The sequence below is a fragment of the Gavialis gangeticus genome, unplaced genomic scaffold (genome assembly GCF_001723915.1).
Source record: "Gavialis gangeticus isolate Ggan-Ray unplaced genomic scaffold, GavGan_comp1, whole genome shotgun sequence".
In the NCBI taxonomy this organism is placed as follows: Eukaryota; Metazoa; Chordata; order Crocodylia; family Gavialidae; genus Gavialis; species Gavialis gangeticus.
The window spans coordinates 3,221,493-3,238,808 of record NW_017729017.1 but is presented as its reverse complement, the minus strand read 5'-3'; the positions used below and the strand labels follow the sequence as shown (position 1 = coordinate 3,238,808).

The 17,316-nt window shown below is 42.8% G+C and overlaps 1 protein-coding gene across 1 annotated transcript in view; it reads right to left on the bottom strand.

The window, feature by feature from the left end:
* Window positions 1–505: 505 nt before the first annotated feature.
* PTPRT (protein tyrosine phosphatase, receptor type T) overlaps window positions 506–17,316 on the bottom strand; it is a 1,137,038-nt gene continuing 1,120,227 nt past the window's right edge. Inside the window, exons 28-33 of the mRNA XM_019513020.1 lie at window positions 13,901–14,074; window positions 11,535–11,666; window positions 7,993–8,118; window positions 6,444–6,607; window positions 3,152–3,287; window positions 506–2,750 (exon numbers count right to left, since the gene is read on the bottom strand). Of these exons, the coding sequence (XP_019368565.1) occupies window positions 2,697–2,750; window positions 3,152–3,287; window positions 6,444–6,607; window positions 7,993–8,118; window positions 11,535–11,666; window positions 13,901–14,074 (786 nt within the window). The 3' untranslated portion in view covers window positions 506–2,696. The remainder of the gene's footprint in view (window positions 2,751–3,151; window positions 3,288–6,443; window positions 6,608–7,992; window positions 8,119–11,534; window positions 11,667–13,900; window positions 14,075–17,316) is intronic.

Genomic DNA, 17,316 nt, shown 5'->3' with positions numbered 1-17,316 from the left:
AAAATATATGCGAACAAAAGGCTTAACAAAATAATTTAAAAACAGAAACTGCAGGAATAATTCAAGGAAGAAGGACAATTCTTTTTTTAAATCAGCTTGGCTGAAGAGGAGTGAGCTCTATTGAAACTTGCAACACATATCTCCGAGGCATTGGAGTGGATTTGAAATGGCTGGAAATTATTTCTTTTGACTTGGTGCAGTATGTGCATTTACTCTAACACAGACTTCACTGACGAAAAATTTTCACCTGAGTAGCTGTAAGAAAATCCTGAGATGGTATCCAACACTTTCTTTCTTTTCAACTACAGAATGAAATTTTATGGCATACCTGTTGCACTCAGTATAATATTTTCCTGCAGGATTCTCTGCATGGATGAATGGCAAAAAAGAACAGCACTGTTTTCATAAAAAGACACACTCATAAGCAATTGCACCACATCATCATGTGTTTCTGTTGCAAACAACAGAAAGAACAAGACAAAAACAGGATGCAAGGAAATGATGCCAAAGGTATCACAGGTACTTTATGTCATGCCGGATACAGAAGAGACAAAATGGGTGAGAGTTTGACAACATCTCCTCCATACTAGGGCCATCAGCACCATCATGAAGCATACCTGGCCTACTCTATCCTACTCCACCCATGCCGAATGCCAGAAATGAGGTGATATAGCTCCATTACATGGGCACATGGCATGCATGTACCCAGTGCTGCTCTCAGTTTCTCTTTTTGAGTGTGATTATTGTTACATGGTCAGGGACATGCTAAAGACAAAGCAGTTATGTTGCCTTATTTCTGGGATTTGGCACAGGCAGGGCAGGACTTAGCGGTTGTGACATGTTTTCTGGCAGCATGGAGGCAGTGTAGATGAGACCTAATTTGCTGCCTAAGAGTGGCTATTACTTATTGGTGTCTTTGGGACTAAGATTTTTTTTTTTTCTAAAGAGAAGCAGTTAATTTCTAATGTTAAAAATCTATATCATGTAAATCCATCTGTCATCTCTGGGAATGGAAAGCCTGGGTATTCACCAGAAGGTGGAAAAAGTAGGGTTGGGAATGAGGAATTGAAGAGCTCTACAAAACTCATTTCTTCAGTCTTGCTTTGATAGAAAGTCTATACTAAAAACAAACAATAAAAACAAATTAAAAAACCCCTATGTTACCAAGAATCTAGGCAATGCACACAGCAGCTTCTCATCGCCACACAGTTAGGACAACAGAAGGCTGGAAGAGTAAAAATACAACAACTGTAAAAATCTGGTTAATTTAAATCATTTCACGCTCCCAAGTTTGAACCCAGTCTTTCCTGCTTAACTACTTAATAGGCTATTCTGTAGATGCAAGAAAAAAGACTGGGCTATAGGACCAAGATAAAATATGTCCAGCATTTGTTTCCAAAACCTGAAATTTCACAGACATTTTTGTGAACAAAGCCAACGCCTTCTTGTTTATGAAGTAATGATTTTTTAGCAAATATCAAAAACACTTTCCTGTTTAGGTGCAGAAGATTTCATACAGGCTGAACAGGTTACTACCAAGGAATTTTGGAGGCAAGAATGCCAGCTAAATCATGCAGCTAGTTTTGACTGTATAACACTTTGGGAGCAGAGTGACAAGACTTGGTCAAACCCCAGTTTAAGATAATTCTTAGATTATAAGCTTTTGTGGGGCAAGGTCTGTCTTTGTTCTGCATTTCTTCAGTGCCTAGAGCAGTGGGGTCTTGGGCAAGATGAGAGCTCATTGGTGCTTTAACAATACACACAATAAGTAAAAACAGTACATACTCTATATCTTCAAAAAGTATCCATTTTATGCCCTTATTTTAGGAAGCCCACTGCACCCCAGTAAATGCTTGAAAAATGTAGTAAAAAAAAATCACCCAAATTGCAAAACTAATGCAGTCAGTTTGACACAAGTGCATAATGGCAGAATTTGCATGATTAAAACTGAAGGGAAACCCATTTTGTTTGAAATTGCTTCACCAGCACTGAAACTAATGTGGATCAGAGAGATGTAACCAGTTCATGTACAGCACCTTAACAGAATGCGGAAGGAAAATATTGTGGAATAGATGGTGCAGTGACTCCATGAACAGCTTCTCATTTCCATCCCCTATTTTTAGGTGTAGGATGAACAGGGCAGAGGAAGAGAATTGCTGCTTTTTTGTGCTGGCCTACTCATTTGAAAACATATAGATCAGGTGGATTAATTTAATTGTAACCCAAAGTCTCAGATTTCCCCTATGGCTCTTTCAGTTTCCCAAATGGCTGATGCATGAAATTAAAAGAGTAAAGGATGGAATTTGAGAACAGAAAACAGCGCTGTTTAAAAGACAGACTGTCCCAGTGTTTTTTTTGTTTTTTTCCCTTTGTAACAAGGAGAGCAAAAATACACATCCAAAGTGGGAGAAAAGAGGTCAGAGGGGATTAGAAAGCACAGTCTTCCAAGTTTGCTTCTGTTCTGCCAATTGGTACATTAGGTTATTTAAGAAGTGGTAAATGCTGCAATAGAAAACAGGCAGCAGCAAACATGGGGATCATCATCTCCTCCCAGTGGCATTGAGGTCTGTACAGTTTCAGTCTCTTCCTTCAGGATGGAGAGCGTAGCCTCCTCACACTGTTACTACTTTTTAGTGTGAAAAACGTGTTCTTTAGACACTGAGCGCTGGAATTCAGAAAGCTCCTATTTTGCTAGGCTAAAAGGAACTCAAATATTCCAGTGCAACCTCATATACAAATTTATACTGTTCCTGAAAGAGACAGAGAAAACAGTGATACAATGATGCAGGAGAAGTCTTATTATTTTGCCTGGTACTGAGTTCCTCCCAACTCTCCCCATATCTACCCCAGCTGAAGCAGGATCAAGCTCCAACTTTTAATAATTTATAGGCTTAAATCACACTTCACCAGGATCTAGCATGGACAGTGCCCAGAAATGTTCAAAGCCGCAGGAAAGAAGAGATAACCACAGAAACACTCATGATACTGAATATTCATGCTTGCTCCTACTGCACCTAATGCACACACCTGAGGCAAAGCTTTCACTCTGATTAATATAATGATTTAATTAATATGAACCCTGAAGTACCTTACTGGATTTTTTACACATCTTTATTCCCTTAGCATGCTGATCAGAGGGGAAGGGACTTACCAGTGATTCCACCATGTTGGATTTGTTATTTCGTAATGTCTTTACTATATGGAATACATCAATGATATTTTGTTGCTGAATCATTTCACAGACACTACAGATGGCACAGAAAGTGCCACTGCGCCCACCACCATTCCTAGGCAGAGAAGAAAAGAGGTACTTTACAAAGCCATGCAGGGATCGGGTCATGGAGACACAAAAATGCTGTCCCAGAGGAAACCATGTATACCAAATGCTGATACCACATTTAGATCCCTTCTCTTGGTATGAAACCTCACAGAATTTATTTTAAGAAATGGTTTGAAAAATGAGAAAGCATCTCACAGGTTAAAATATAGGAATACAACTAGGAAGGCTGCCATTCATTTGACCTCTGTGGCCCAGTTCTCTCACTTCTCAAGTAGGAAAATCTTATATTAACTTTTAATCTTGTGAGACTAAATTCATTTTTTTGTAAAGAGTCTAAGGGCCTTGCTACACAGTGCACTTTGAGCTGCTCAAATGTTGATCAGTGTTAGTGCTAGCTCAAATTTAGAGCACTCATACCTTAAGGCTAAAGCCCTTCTCTGACTGTCCCCCATCTGCACAGCTGTGATGCCACTGGAGGGCTGGTGAGAAGGGACCTGACTAGGAGCTGCAGCTGTGAGTTGTTACTACAAGGCTGGTGAGCAGGGACAGGCTTCTATCCCTACTCTAGGTCAGTGGTTCTTGACCTTTTTGGACTCAAGGCCCCCTTTACACCCAACCTGCAGCTCCCAGGCACTGCCGGTGCCCTTCATTCCCAATCCACAGCCCTCTACCCCCCCCAGCCCTGCTGGTGTAATTCACATCTGACCCGCAGCCCTCTGGCCCTGATGGTGCCCCTCACTCCTGAACCACAGCCCCCTGGCCCTGGTAGCATGTCCCCTGGGTCCATTACTGTACCTGATGCTGGAGGTGTGCTTGGTGCAGGGGTTCCGGCAGTGGCAGCAATGAGTATCACCACCCTACTCTGTCCTACCATGCTGGGTCCTGCTAAACAGTCTACAGCCCCATACCCAGTGGGGGGTGGGGTATGTTCCCCCCCCACCTCCCTGACATGTCACCTATGCCCTCCACCCCCAACCTGACTTATCAGCAAGGAGTAGTGGGAGCTGTTCACCACCACTGGCTGGCTGTCATGTGCATGCACATGCATGCACAAATGCACATGGAGCCCCCTGCCATAACAGCCTCCTCCCAGCCCCGAACAGCCCCTTGCAGACTAGAACAGTGCCAGCTTGCAAGAGGAAACCCACTGCTCTATCTGATAGAATGTGGAGAGATAATGGGATGGAGATAGATAATGAAGTGGGAGGTGGAAAGGAAATGGGAGTCAAATGAAGAAAGTAGGCCACTGAAGGATAAAATTAAAAGAAGTAAAAAAAATAAAAAGAAATAAAGAGGAAGCAAATTAAAGAAGGTCTTATATTTTAATAAATTGAGATTTGGGATTGAGGTGTGAGGGATACTGGTTGTGCTTCCCAGGTTGGCTAGGAGGTAAGATCCGTGAGGGAAGGTGCTTTTGGAGGAGCTACTGTAGGAAGGAAGCCCCAGCTCATGGGGATCCGATCCAGTCCTCTCCCTTGTTCCCCTGTCCCCTACCACAGACCCCACTCCTGAACCCATCCATGCCCTGTGACCTGGCTAGCAGGTACGTGCTCTAAAGGCTGTTTCCACAGGGTTACACCTCTAGGGGTGGGAAGGTCACACCCCTGGGGGCTGGAAGGGGACTTGGCTTGGTGCCAGAACCACCCTCTGGGCAGTAGAGTTCAGGAAGGTAGAACATTTGTCCACATAGTACAGGAGAGTTGGGGAGGGGACACTGCATTCTGCAATTCTGGAGGCCTTCACCTTGGGCAGCTCATCTATGGGGACTTGCCATGCATTAATGGACCATGAGATAACAGAGATCAGAGATAAACCTGTTCTGGAGTGGCATAAACTTTATCCTGCCTAAAGTTTTCTTAAAACTAGTTTTAAGTGTTAAAGTATGAACAAATCCAGGAGTTAAGAGCTCCAGGAGCTGCCTAAAATTAATATGCAACAGGGGCCTAAGAAGATTAAATTTTCCTGTAGGGAAGCTCAACATAGTACTAATGGAATAGCCTTGTTCTTAGGATCAGTTGAGTACTATGATAGGACAACCAGACAGTATAAAGCATCAGTATTTTGGTAACTAGGGTTGCACTGATAGAGATTTTAGGGGCCAATACCAATAGCTGATTTTTAAGGAGGCATATTCAAAGCTGATTCAATTTCCAATACAACTGCATATAGCTGGTAAGTCTGTTGTGGTGAAAGGGGAGTGGAGAGGGAAGGGACCTGGGGGTGCAGATCAAGGCCCCTGTGGTGAGGGAGAGAGTGGAACTCGGGCAGGTGCTAGGGCAGCTAGCTCAGCCAGGGCAGTGCGGGGGCATGGGATGGGGGGCAGCTGCCGCCAATGTGTGCACCCTGATGAGGGTGCGGGGGTGGGCATCTGTCTCCAGAACTGTGCAGGGTGTGGATAAGTCAAGCTGCAGCTGTGGGCTGAGGCCAGGGCTGCACAGATCTCTTCCTGGCAGGGGCTGGGCAGGGCTGCGCTCGGGGCAGGCGGCAGTGCTGGAAGAAGGATTACAGGGCAGGGCTTCAGCCACCCCAAATTTAGCCATAGCCCCCACCCCCAACCCCGCCCCAGCACCACTGTCTCCTGCCCTGAGCACAGCCTGGTCCAGATTCAGATCCTCCCCCCCACGTGCCAGAAAGAACCTCGCACAGCCCCATCCTGCACCCTCCCTCGCCCTGGCTGGGCAGTGCCTACCCCAGCCCCTACCCCAGACACAGCCTCACTCCCCCCCTCACCCTGGGGGGTTGTTAATCTGCTCCCCAACGCCCCTTCCCTCCCCTTCCACCACAACAGACTTACAAACTTCACGCAGCTCTCCAAGCTGCCGGGCTGTTCTCCTCATTGCGTGCATGCTGTGCTGTAGCTGAGCACATGCATGGGCATTTATCGGACAAATTATCAGGCTGATTTCTGATCAATTTTCCTTATATCGGTGCTGATCCAATATCGGACTGATGTATTGGTGCACCTCCATTGTTTACTGCATAATTTTCAATAAAATGGCAACTTACTGTGACCTATTGCAGCTATCAGATTTCTTTCTGTCATGAACACTGTTTAATCTAGTCTTTCCAGCTCAGGAGATGGTTGTCTTATCTGATTTCCATATCTATAACTGACTGTTCATCCACCACAAACTGGATTAAAAGCATTTCTTGTTCTACTTACAGGCAGTGAACAACAGTGCGTCCATCTCTCCCATCATACTGCTCCTGCCATTTCTCCAGCCTCCTAACCACCTTCAGAAGGGAGCGTTTGGAAGGAGGGGTGTCCCTGTATGCTGGCCAGCCAATGTATTGCAAGTGCTGCACTATACGATATCCATCCTGGGGCTAAAACATAAGTTATCCACTTTCATGATGCCATATGAAGCAGAGAGGACAGCAGAGTGACAATGGTTACTGGTTACATATACATTCGTTCTACTGAATTTGGCCTCACAAATATTTATTCACTCTTACTAATCAGCAGGGTATGTTCACAAGCACATGACTAACTAAGGTACAATTGAAAGAAAGGACACTGGAGCTGGATACAAGCTGTTTTTATACAGAAAGCAGAATGTCAGGAGAATTTTGATGATCTCAGGTTTTATAAAGCAGAGGAGGACATGTGACTGCTGAGATCCATATTTTCATCAGGGAGTGAAGCCATAGCTTAGTGGAAGCATATATATTTCTTCCCCTTTGCCTGTTTTGAAGGCTGGCAGTTCCCTATCAGAGGCAAAGCAGGCTTCAAAACATCTGTAGGGCACGAAAGGAAAGAAGCTGGTGAAAGATTCTCATGGGGATTTCACCCATGTCAGGCAGATACCTGTTTAAGTTTGGTAACAACATAACCAAGCTGTCACATAGATTTGGATTTCAGAATCAGACTGATACACAAAACAGGATGGAGGTGTCATTTCTAGAGGCCTGCCAGGATCACCATTTTTAACAGTGAGAGAAATAGTCAGGGCGGTCCTGGGGGGGGGGGCTGCAATTGGGGTGACTGCCCAGGCCCCACGCTTTGGGGGGCCCCACACACAGTGCCGTAAAGGCCATGCCATGGCTGTCACGCACTGCCACTGCCAAGTGCCATCAGCACTGCCACATTTAGCCACTCCTCTCGGCACAGGCTGATATGCCCCAGGCCCCAAACACCCCTGGGGACGGCTCTGTGAATAGGCAATATGGAAAGGGTGTCTAGCTGCATAGAACTCTGCCAAAACAAGAAAATGAGTATTATAGTTGCCCACTACAGCAATGCAGCAACAAGTCATGGTTTCACTGTACAAATACTATGCTCAGCCACTCAGCCAGCAGGCACTGAATCTAAATTTAGATGCCACTCCTCCTGTGATGCCCTGCATAAATGCTTGACAGAGAAGAGATAACAATATCCTAGTCAGTGACTAAAATTGATGATAACTTTATACAGAGTACTACATAACTAAGGTAATTTGCCCTCAGAGATATGTAGGAAATGCTATTCCAGGTATGCGCAGAATTCCAGTTCACGTTATTCACCTCTGATTTCAGTAAATAATTTTCCTGCTCAAGTGCAGTGCAACTAATTCTGGAATGGAATTTTATACTTGGCCTACAGATCTGTCTCCTTGGACCACATACCTCATATCCCTCTAATGGGTTCTCTCTCAAATGAGCCACCACATGTAGTTTACAGAACAGGAGTGAAGGATGAATAAATGGGGCACCTGAGGCTTAACTGATCTTACCCTGGCCATGTTGCAGATCCGGAATATCCTGTTGATGATATCCTCATCAATGTCTGCTGAAACAAACTCCACTTGGATTGGCCCATAACAACAGGATGTTTTCTCTGGCCAATACTGCATGCAGAGCTAGTGAATGTATAACAGAAATAGAAAGCAAGTCAAATGAAGACTAGGAAATGTACTGTTAATCCTTTATCTCCAACTCACATCTACTTGGAGAACCATAATCTGCTCCCTGTATAATATAGGACATTTATTCAGAAGGAACTCCTTCTGCTACAATTTAAGTTTTCTGTGATGTAAGCATGAATGAAAAAGTTTAATTTCTTGAAAATCCACCTGTTTTAGTACAATTGATAACAGATGGAATTTTGGGGTCCAAAGGTCAACTAACATTGATTGCTAGGTGGGTACTTCTGCAGGGGTACAGATTTAAAAATAAAAAAGTCTGTAGGTGAATTTAGTATGAAGCGTGGAAGTTTTGTGTTGCAAATTAATGAGAAAATAGTGTAAATACCAACAGAATTCATCATAATGCAAGCCAAGTGGAACTTTATTTTCATGTGTTGCCATCTTTTCTTCATTTGAATTGTAGCAGCAAATAGAGATGGACAGATCAGATTGCTTAAAAAAAAGTGGATTTCAAACTTCAAAGGGAATCACAACTGAAATATTGTGGCTGGTTTGCTTTATTTGGGTTTTTTGTTGTTGCTTTTCTGTAAACTTAGAAAAAAAGCACATGCTGGTTTTGGCTGAATTAATAAGCACTAAAATACTGCAAGGTAAACTAGAATCAGAGTTGGTTCAACCTGGTTAGATACAGGTGGTACCAAAATCATGGATGAAATCTCATTAAAAGATGTTTTATGTTAAGATTTAAAGGTTGGAAAGTTTCAAAAAGCTAGTGATTCGTATTAGTACCTTTGGAGGTTCCTCTGGACTAGAATTTAAGACCTGTCCAGGTTTTATTATTGTTACCAAGCATCTTGAGGATGTACAAGTGAGTTGCATCATGTTTGTTTGAACTCTCAATATATCTTTGTACATAAGGGCTAGAAACTGGTTGGGAAGTAATTGTACACTACATCTTCATGCTTGTATTTTTGTGGGGGAGGGGGCAGAAGTAAGCCAGTATGTTCACAAGCCTCCATTCTTTGGTTTAATTCACCACCCATACATTCAGGTAAGCTCAGAGATCCTTTCATTTATTTCAGAGAAAGATTTTTTTCTAGAGTAATGCTCTAAGGGAAAAATATATATGTATACAGAGCCCAACTGAGATGAAAGAAAAAGAGTAAATCCTACTGCAAAATTAAAATAATGATTTTCATACAGGCCTTAGAGATCCATACACACACAATTTTATTTTTGCATGGAACTGCTGCATTTGTGTTTTCAGGTGGGTCACATGTGCCCATCCTGGGTAAAATACTGTATTCATGAACTATTTCGGTGAAATTAAGGCATGAACTATTTCGGTGAAATTAAGGCAAAGTACGCATACAAAATACACATGTAAAACTGCACAGAACTACAAACCACTTTGTGAAAATCAGGTCTATATTGCTTTCCAGTTTAAAATTAAGTCAGTATATATTTGAGTAACAACAACGTCTCCTTTAGTATATGGATATCCTGTTTTCTGGGTTTTATATAGTGGCTGTTAGAGCGGTAACTCATTGGGAATTCTGTGTTGCCAACCTGACTAGCAAAGAATGTGCCTCCATCCTGCATTAATGGATTTAGTATCACTGATGTTTCTGCAGAATGTAATACTGTCATCATGTCACACACTGGTCTCGATAATTGAAGTTTTAAAACTGGCAGGCTGTCTTCTAATTTGGTAATTATCATGGGGTATAAATTGTGTTGATCTGATAAAGCTGTATGGCTATGTAACTAGGATGGTGCTGTATAATGCTAATTTGCTGAAAACACATCATGAGACAGAAAAATTCACTCTCTAGAGTAAGAGTATATTCATCACAGATTATATAAAATTCAGGGAATATATACTTTTATAACAATCCTTGGGCTAACGGACTGACATAATTAACAATTTAGAGTTAGCAATGTGCCTTGCCAAATCTCCTTTTCTTCTAGTTAAGCATCTCTGTTGAAAAAACAAAAGAACTAAATGGTAGGGAAGACAACTAAATGGTAGGGAAAAAAGCAGAGCAAAAAGGGGTGGTATAGGTAGAGGGTGGCCAAGAAAAATACAGAATCTGTAATGATGGAGGATTTCATTTTTTCCAGAGACCGAATATGAAATAGCTAAGGCAGCTTATATTTCCAGAGAATGTGCAGCATTTTTTACTTAACAGTCTTTTTTGGGCAATGAACAAGATTAAAAGTCACTTTGGATTAAATCCCAGGAAATAAAAGGAGACTGGATGAACCAGATAGAAGATAACAAGCCCTCAGGAATCAGAGATCTCAGGAAAATTGGATTTGAGACTTCAGAGACTCAGGACTCAGTCACCCTAAGTGCTTGGACTTTAGAAAGGCTGAACTAAGGACCACCTTAATGCAGAACAGATTCAAATTCACCCTGTTTGGAAAATCCCTCTGATAAGCGCATGATGGTTTTTTCCACTAACACAAGTGAAAGGAGTTGCACACCTGCTGCCTTCAAGAGGGGACAGATAGCAAGAAGCAAATGAAGGATTAAGCCAGAAAACACCCAGCGAACGATGGTTCATCTTCTGCCGTCCAACAAGAACTACAACATGTGAAGTTACAGTGCCAAAACAGGAAATTTGAGAATGCATGTATAATAAACCTTTTTATTGAAAAGCTGGTTAATGTATCTTCAGATGCACTGAAAGTTTCAGTGTGCTTCTCACCCCTAGTACTGAAAATAATTTTAGAATAGCCGGTCAAGAAAGCAATTTATAGGAGGGGAAAAAAAAGAGGTAGCAAAAGTTTTTCAATGATTTCCCCTTTTGCCTCTTGTCTTTTTGCTCATTTGAGAAGTATATTAAATCAGTTTCTCATCAGGAGTGGCTGTTGTTATTAGGAATTTGGTGTTTAACCTTGGTTAATGTACCCATAACAGCTAGTGCTTCTTCAGAATCGTATCTGGATTATTTAAATCTATCAAGTTTGCAAAATTAGATTGGTAATCTAAGGAGAAAAGGCTCTGTTATGTGACTGTAAATATGTCTTGCTTCTGATCTTTTGGAAATACCATGAGAACAGGTTTGTTTTGTTGACAGAGTTATAGTATTTCTGTTCGTGTCTCAGCTGAAAAATGACAGTCAAAAATGAAAAACAACAGTGGGAAGTAGTGAATCAGGCTTTTTGGAACCACAAAAAATTAATCAGTTTGAGATCTGGGCAGAGATTTAGGATCAAATCCACAAAGGTATTAAGGCACCTAATACCCACTGATTGATTACATTCTGAATTGTTGGCCTATTCCAACCTGTTTCCTTTTTGTCACAACTTTTTTGCTGGGCATAAGCAAGACAGCAAATTAATGAAATTCCTTTATGTCTGTGAATAAGACTACTTGATAGAGCTATTAAAAATCCACCTACCTGCGCAGCATCCATTTCATTCAGCATCACTACGGAGGAACAGTTGTAATCAAACACCAGCCTCCAGAAGTCTGCTATGGTATTTGGTAAAGGGTGCTGGGTTACAATAAAGGCAGCAGGTTGCTTGTGGCTCTAACAAAAGAATAAGATTAGTTTAAAAAAAAATCAATCACCTTTTATTCAGATGAATATTAAACGCGGGAGGCTAAAACTAGGCAATCTGAGCCATTTAACCAGATTATACAAATTCACACATCCTCTTCCTTGTTATTGCTGTGTGCTGAATGAAGCTTTCATAATGGGATACTTTTGCTCCCAATGAAGACATTTCATTACAGATGTGTCACAAAAACAGAGATTATTCATATAAACTATTTATGTTTTGGGAGTCAGCAAATAATAATAATTAGTAAGAAAACTGACTGTTATTCTTTTTTGCTACAGTAGACTCTAGAGGCCAGGAGAGGAGCTAACCCTCTCTGATTTTTTTCTCTGGGAGCAGAGAACAGAAAAGCTGGCACACTTTGATGTGAAACCATGCTTTAAGGGAAACATTGCGGGATAGTATTCAGAGTACAGGGTTACAGAGTTCTAGTCCGGACTCTTCTCTGTGATTTTGGATAAAGCCACAGCTCCTTCCAGATTCCTTATGTTCCACAGAACCATAATCCCTACCTCTTTAGGATATTGGAAGGTTTAACATTTGCAAAGCACTTTGAGCTCACAGGATAATAGCTTATTACAAATGCATTCTTTCTTTTTGTGTATGGCAGACATAGGTATGCCCCTTTCTGATGTACAATTCTGGACACTGGACATCCATGGGAGAGGACAAGAATCAAGATAAGCAATAATTCTTGAAAAGTACAAATTAAGATTTTGATTAAAGAAAAAATACTGAAGCCGTAGCATGACTGAGACATAGGGGGACACAATTTTATCTTCATGTGAATGCTGTGGGTAGGAGAGCTTGGCATGCTTTATTTTGTGAGTGGGAGTTTTATAGTGCGCCATATCCAGTCTCCTGGCTAATACTTTTGAGGGCTGGCTGAATCATAGCTCCACCAAATGTGTACATGTGGAGGTGGGTGGTAGGGCAGGTGGTAGAGAGAAGGAAAAAGGTAGCTGAGTTTTCATGAGATGACAGATTAAGGGGTGGATGAGGCAACCTCTGGGGTAAGTAAAAAAAAAAAAAAATGAGCAGCACTGAACCCAAGCGGCCCCAAATTCCACGAGGTAAAGTAGGCAGCCAGGCTTTACAACACACTGAAAGAAACAGCAACAAATAAAGGCAAGATAGGGTGGAGTGGCTATAGGCTACACACACTCTTCTAAACTGAAAATAGTAGGCATGTGAAGGAAAGAAAGGGGGCTGGTAGATGTTCACTTACAACAATATGAAATCTAATCCTTCATCCCAATGATCATGCCTCCCAGCATGAGGTGTAACGGTTGAGATTGGGATTCAAATCCCAATTATGTCACTGTCTGCTGGATTTGGGTGGGGAGGGGGAAGTTGATTGAGTCCACCTGCCTGGCAGCAGCAAATCCAGAGGTTCCTTGGTGTGACCCTGGGATAGGGAAGCCTCTCCCTGATCCTAGGGTCTCAATGGACAACCGAAAATTGTGTGCCCAGCTTGGCTGCACATGTGGTTTTTACAGCCCCCATTGCAGAGGAACCCTGGGATCAGGGAGCCTCCCCCCAGTATTGGGGTACCCATGGTTAAGATGCATAATTGCCTTGCCTTTAAAGTACAAGGTATTTTAAAGTGCCTTGCTCCACAGCTCCCGGGAGCTGCAGGGGAAGGTAGTCAACATGCAAGGCTGCGGAAAGCCTCTAAACTGATCTGCCATTTTAAAGTACTTTGTCCCACACCCCCTACAGGGTCTGCAGGACAAGGCAGAAAAGGCTCTCTGGCATTGGGACTGATAAGTTCCTGGTGGGGGGATCTTCTTGGCCCCACTCCCCTCACCCTCCAAGCTTTGGAACCCACTTCCCTAGCAGTCCATTTCTGGCAATGGTACTGGAGCTGTCCCAGTCCTGATGCCAAACTCTTTCCCAGCACAGTGCTGTGATACCCAAAAGCTTGCCTACATCTATCCCAACAAAGCAACTGGTTTAATAAGATATATCACCCACAAGAATTCTTAAGACAAAAGTATCTTTTAGAAGCCAACAACACATTTTTGCACGCATGTGAACAGTGTATAATTAGCATGGCACTGCTGTAGTTTAGAGATGTCAGCCAAAGCAAACCCTTCTTCATTTGACCCATTTTTCAACCCTGGAAAGGAACAGGAACTAACAACCTTGACCCACAGTAGGACTCCCAGTCCTACTAGCATGGAGTCTGTGTTTTACTTACATCCATGAGTGCAGCATTGATGTAGTTGCTTGATTCACCATCCACAGAGATGAGGAAGGGGAGGCACCGGTCCAAGGGCAGCACATCCATGCAGCGATTCTTGTCATGGTTCCTTGGCAAGAGACCAATACTGCAATCTTCTGGCCGAACACGTGGTGTCACAATATTGAGGGTCTGTATGTGCAGAAGAGAGAGATGTAAGTAAAATACCTTAGAGCTTACCTTCAAGAAGTGGATCTTTAAATACAAAATATACATATTTAGCACACTTCGCAACCTGCTCTTTCTGTTCTGGAAAAAAAAGGAATGGCCCATACAGATGGGCCTTTGAAGCTTCACAAACATGGCAGTGTTGATTTGGGACTTTGTTTTGGCCCTTTTTAAAGGTAGGGAGAAGCCCCCCAGTTAAGTTTGGTTGTGCATCCAAACTGCCCGAAAGCTTAGGGTTGTTCAAAATGAGGATTTTGCTTTGAACCCATCTCTGATGTTGAAACAGATAGTTCAGTATAAAAGAAAAAAAAGTACCCCTTGAATAACTTTTCCTATAGGTATTTAGAGCTCTTCCTTGCTGTCAGATGAAATCAGACATCTATTGCATACTCTTTTGTTATTGTATGCAACAAACAATAACAACAAACTAGTAGACGCAGTGCTAGACAAGGTCAAACTGTAAGTTGATTGGAGGCTTTCCATTTACTTCAATGCAAGTTGTTTGAGGTTCAGGCTTATTATAGGTGTTGCAATAGTGCTGTATTGAATAAAATGTAGTTAATACTTTTCCCCCTTTTTTCAAGTTGTTTGTAAAGTACTCTGGGATCACTTAGAACGAAAAAAAGCATTGGACAGCACAGATATAGCTTGCAGCTCTTTTAACACCCTGCATTCTGCAAGTCACCAGCAAACATCATTAAGGTTCAGTTTAAACTCAACATTTTGCAGGATCATGCCTTATCTTTTGGTATCACATCTATGAAACCTATGATGATTTCATCTGTCAAATCTCTGCCTCTGCCCACACACAATCAAAGGTTCACTTCTAATATACCAGAAAAGTTTAATATTCTTCTCCCATTTAGATTGAAGATGGGTGTCAAAGCCACAGCAATTGCCATATTTTTTTACCCAGTTTCTGAGTCTACACCCAGAGATATCAGGTTTCACATTCCTTTACACCTCCCCGGGGTAGAAGAATATATTTAGCATTCAGACAAAACCCTGGGCTTCAGTTTTGTATGTACTGATCTTGTCTGGGTTCCATTCCTGTGGATATTCTCAAATCACATAACTGTATCTTAGAAACATAACATGAGAGAGAGAGATAATTTTAAATTAGCATAAAGTTTATGCACACAAATCTTATTTTGGGTCCTGCCAGCCTTTGGTAGAGACCATAAGCAGGCCTCACTTTACAAGTCACTACTAACCCCTGGGATATTGGTCTCAGCTTTTTATCCTTAACTGGCCCTGATCCTGCTTGAGGGACAGCATTATTTTAAATCAGAGAATCATAGAAAATTAGGGTTGGAAGGGACCTCAGGAGGTCATCTAGTCCAACCCCCTGCTCAAAGCAGGACCATCCCCAATTAGATCATCCCAGCCAAGGTCTTAAAAACCTGTTCCAGTGTTTTACTAGTAAGAAAATTTACTACTGAGAAAATTCTTCCTAATATCTAATCTAAACTTGACTTGCTGCAACTTAAGACCACTGCTCCTTGTTCTGTCATCTGCCACCACTGAGAACCATTTAGCTCCATCCTCTTTCAACCCCACTTCAGATAGTTGAAGGCTATTAAATCCCCTCTCAGTCTTCTATTCTCTAGACTAAGTCCAGTTTCCTCAGCCTCTTCTCAGAAGTCATGTGCCCCAGCCCCCAAACCATTTCTGTTGCCCTCCGTTGGACTCTCTTCAATTTGTTCATGTCCTTTCTGTAATGGGGAGCCCCAAAACTGAACACAGTACTCCAGATGTGGCTTCACCAGTGCTAAATAGAGGGGAATAATCACTTCCCTCGATTGGCTCGCAGCATTCCTACCAGTGCAGCCCAGTTTGTTGTTAGCCTTTTTGGCAACAATGGCACACTGTTGGCTCATATTCAACTTATTGTTCACTTTAACCCCTACATCCTTTTCTGCAGAGCTGCTGCCCAGCCAGTGAGCCATCACCCTGTTCTGGTGCATGGGATTGTTCTGACTTGAGTGCAGGACTTTGCACTTGTCCTTGTTGAACCTCATGAGATTCCTTTTGGCTTGGCCCAATCCTCCAATCTGTCTAGGTCACTTTGAATCCTAGCCCTACCTTCCAGTGTATCTACTACTCCACACAGGTTGGTGTCATCTGCAAACTTGCTGAGGTTGCACTCTATACCATCTTCCAGGTCATTGATGAAGATACTAAACAAAAGTGGCCCCAAGACCAACTCCTTAGGCACTCTACTTGACACTGGCTGCTAACTAGACATCGAGCCCTCTGAGCCCAATGCTTCAGCCAAGTTTTCTATCCACTTCACAGTCCATTTATCCAGCCTGTACTTCCTTAGTTTGCCTGTGAGAATGTTGTGGGAGACCGTATCAAAAGCCTTGCTAAAATCAAGGTACTATACATCCACTGGTCTCCCTGCATCCAGAGCCACTCATCGAGGGCTGGACCAATGATAGGTAAAGTGCTGCTCGACCTGGTACTGTCAACCGGGGGTGACTTAATCAGCAACTTAATGATCGAAGGGAAGCTGGGTTACAGCGACCATGAGCTGATCACCTTCACCATCCACCATAAAGCTGGCAAGTCAGTCAGCAATACAGAAGTCCTCAACTTCAGGAAAGCTGACTTTGACAAGCTCAGGAGGCTTGTCGGTGAGGCCCTAAGGGACCACGACCCCAGGAGGAGGGGAGTTCAGGAAGAGTGGTTGCTCCTCAAGGGAGTGATCCTAGATACACAAGCTAACGCTATTCCATCTTGGAGGAAAGGCAGTAAAAGGGCACAGCAGCCCCCTTAGCTCAGCAAGGAACTAGCAGACCTCCTGAATCTAAAAAGAAAGACCTACAAAGGATGGAGGATGAGATCCACCTCCAAGGAGGAATATTTCACACTGGTCCGGACCTGCAGGGAGCGAACCAGGAAAGACAAGGTTGTGGTGGAACTCCAACTGGCTACTAGTATCAAGGATAATAAAAAGTCCTTTTTTACATATGTGAGGAGTCACAGGAAAAGCAGGGGCAACATTGGACCCCTGCTAAACCAGATGGGACAACTGACGACTGATGCACAGGAAACACCCAACCTACTAAATGGGTACTTAGCGTCAGTTTTCCACCAGTCCCATGGGACGCCTCTGCCCATCACAGAACAGGGAGGCCTGAGTGAGGGAGATTTCTTGCCCTCCATCAGTGCTGACCTCGTGAAGGAACACCTTGAGAGGC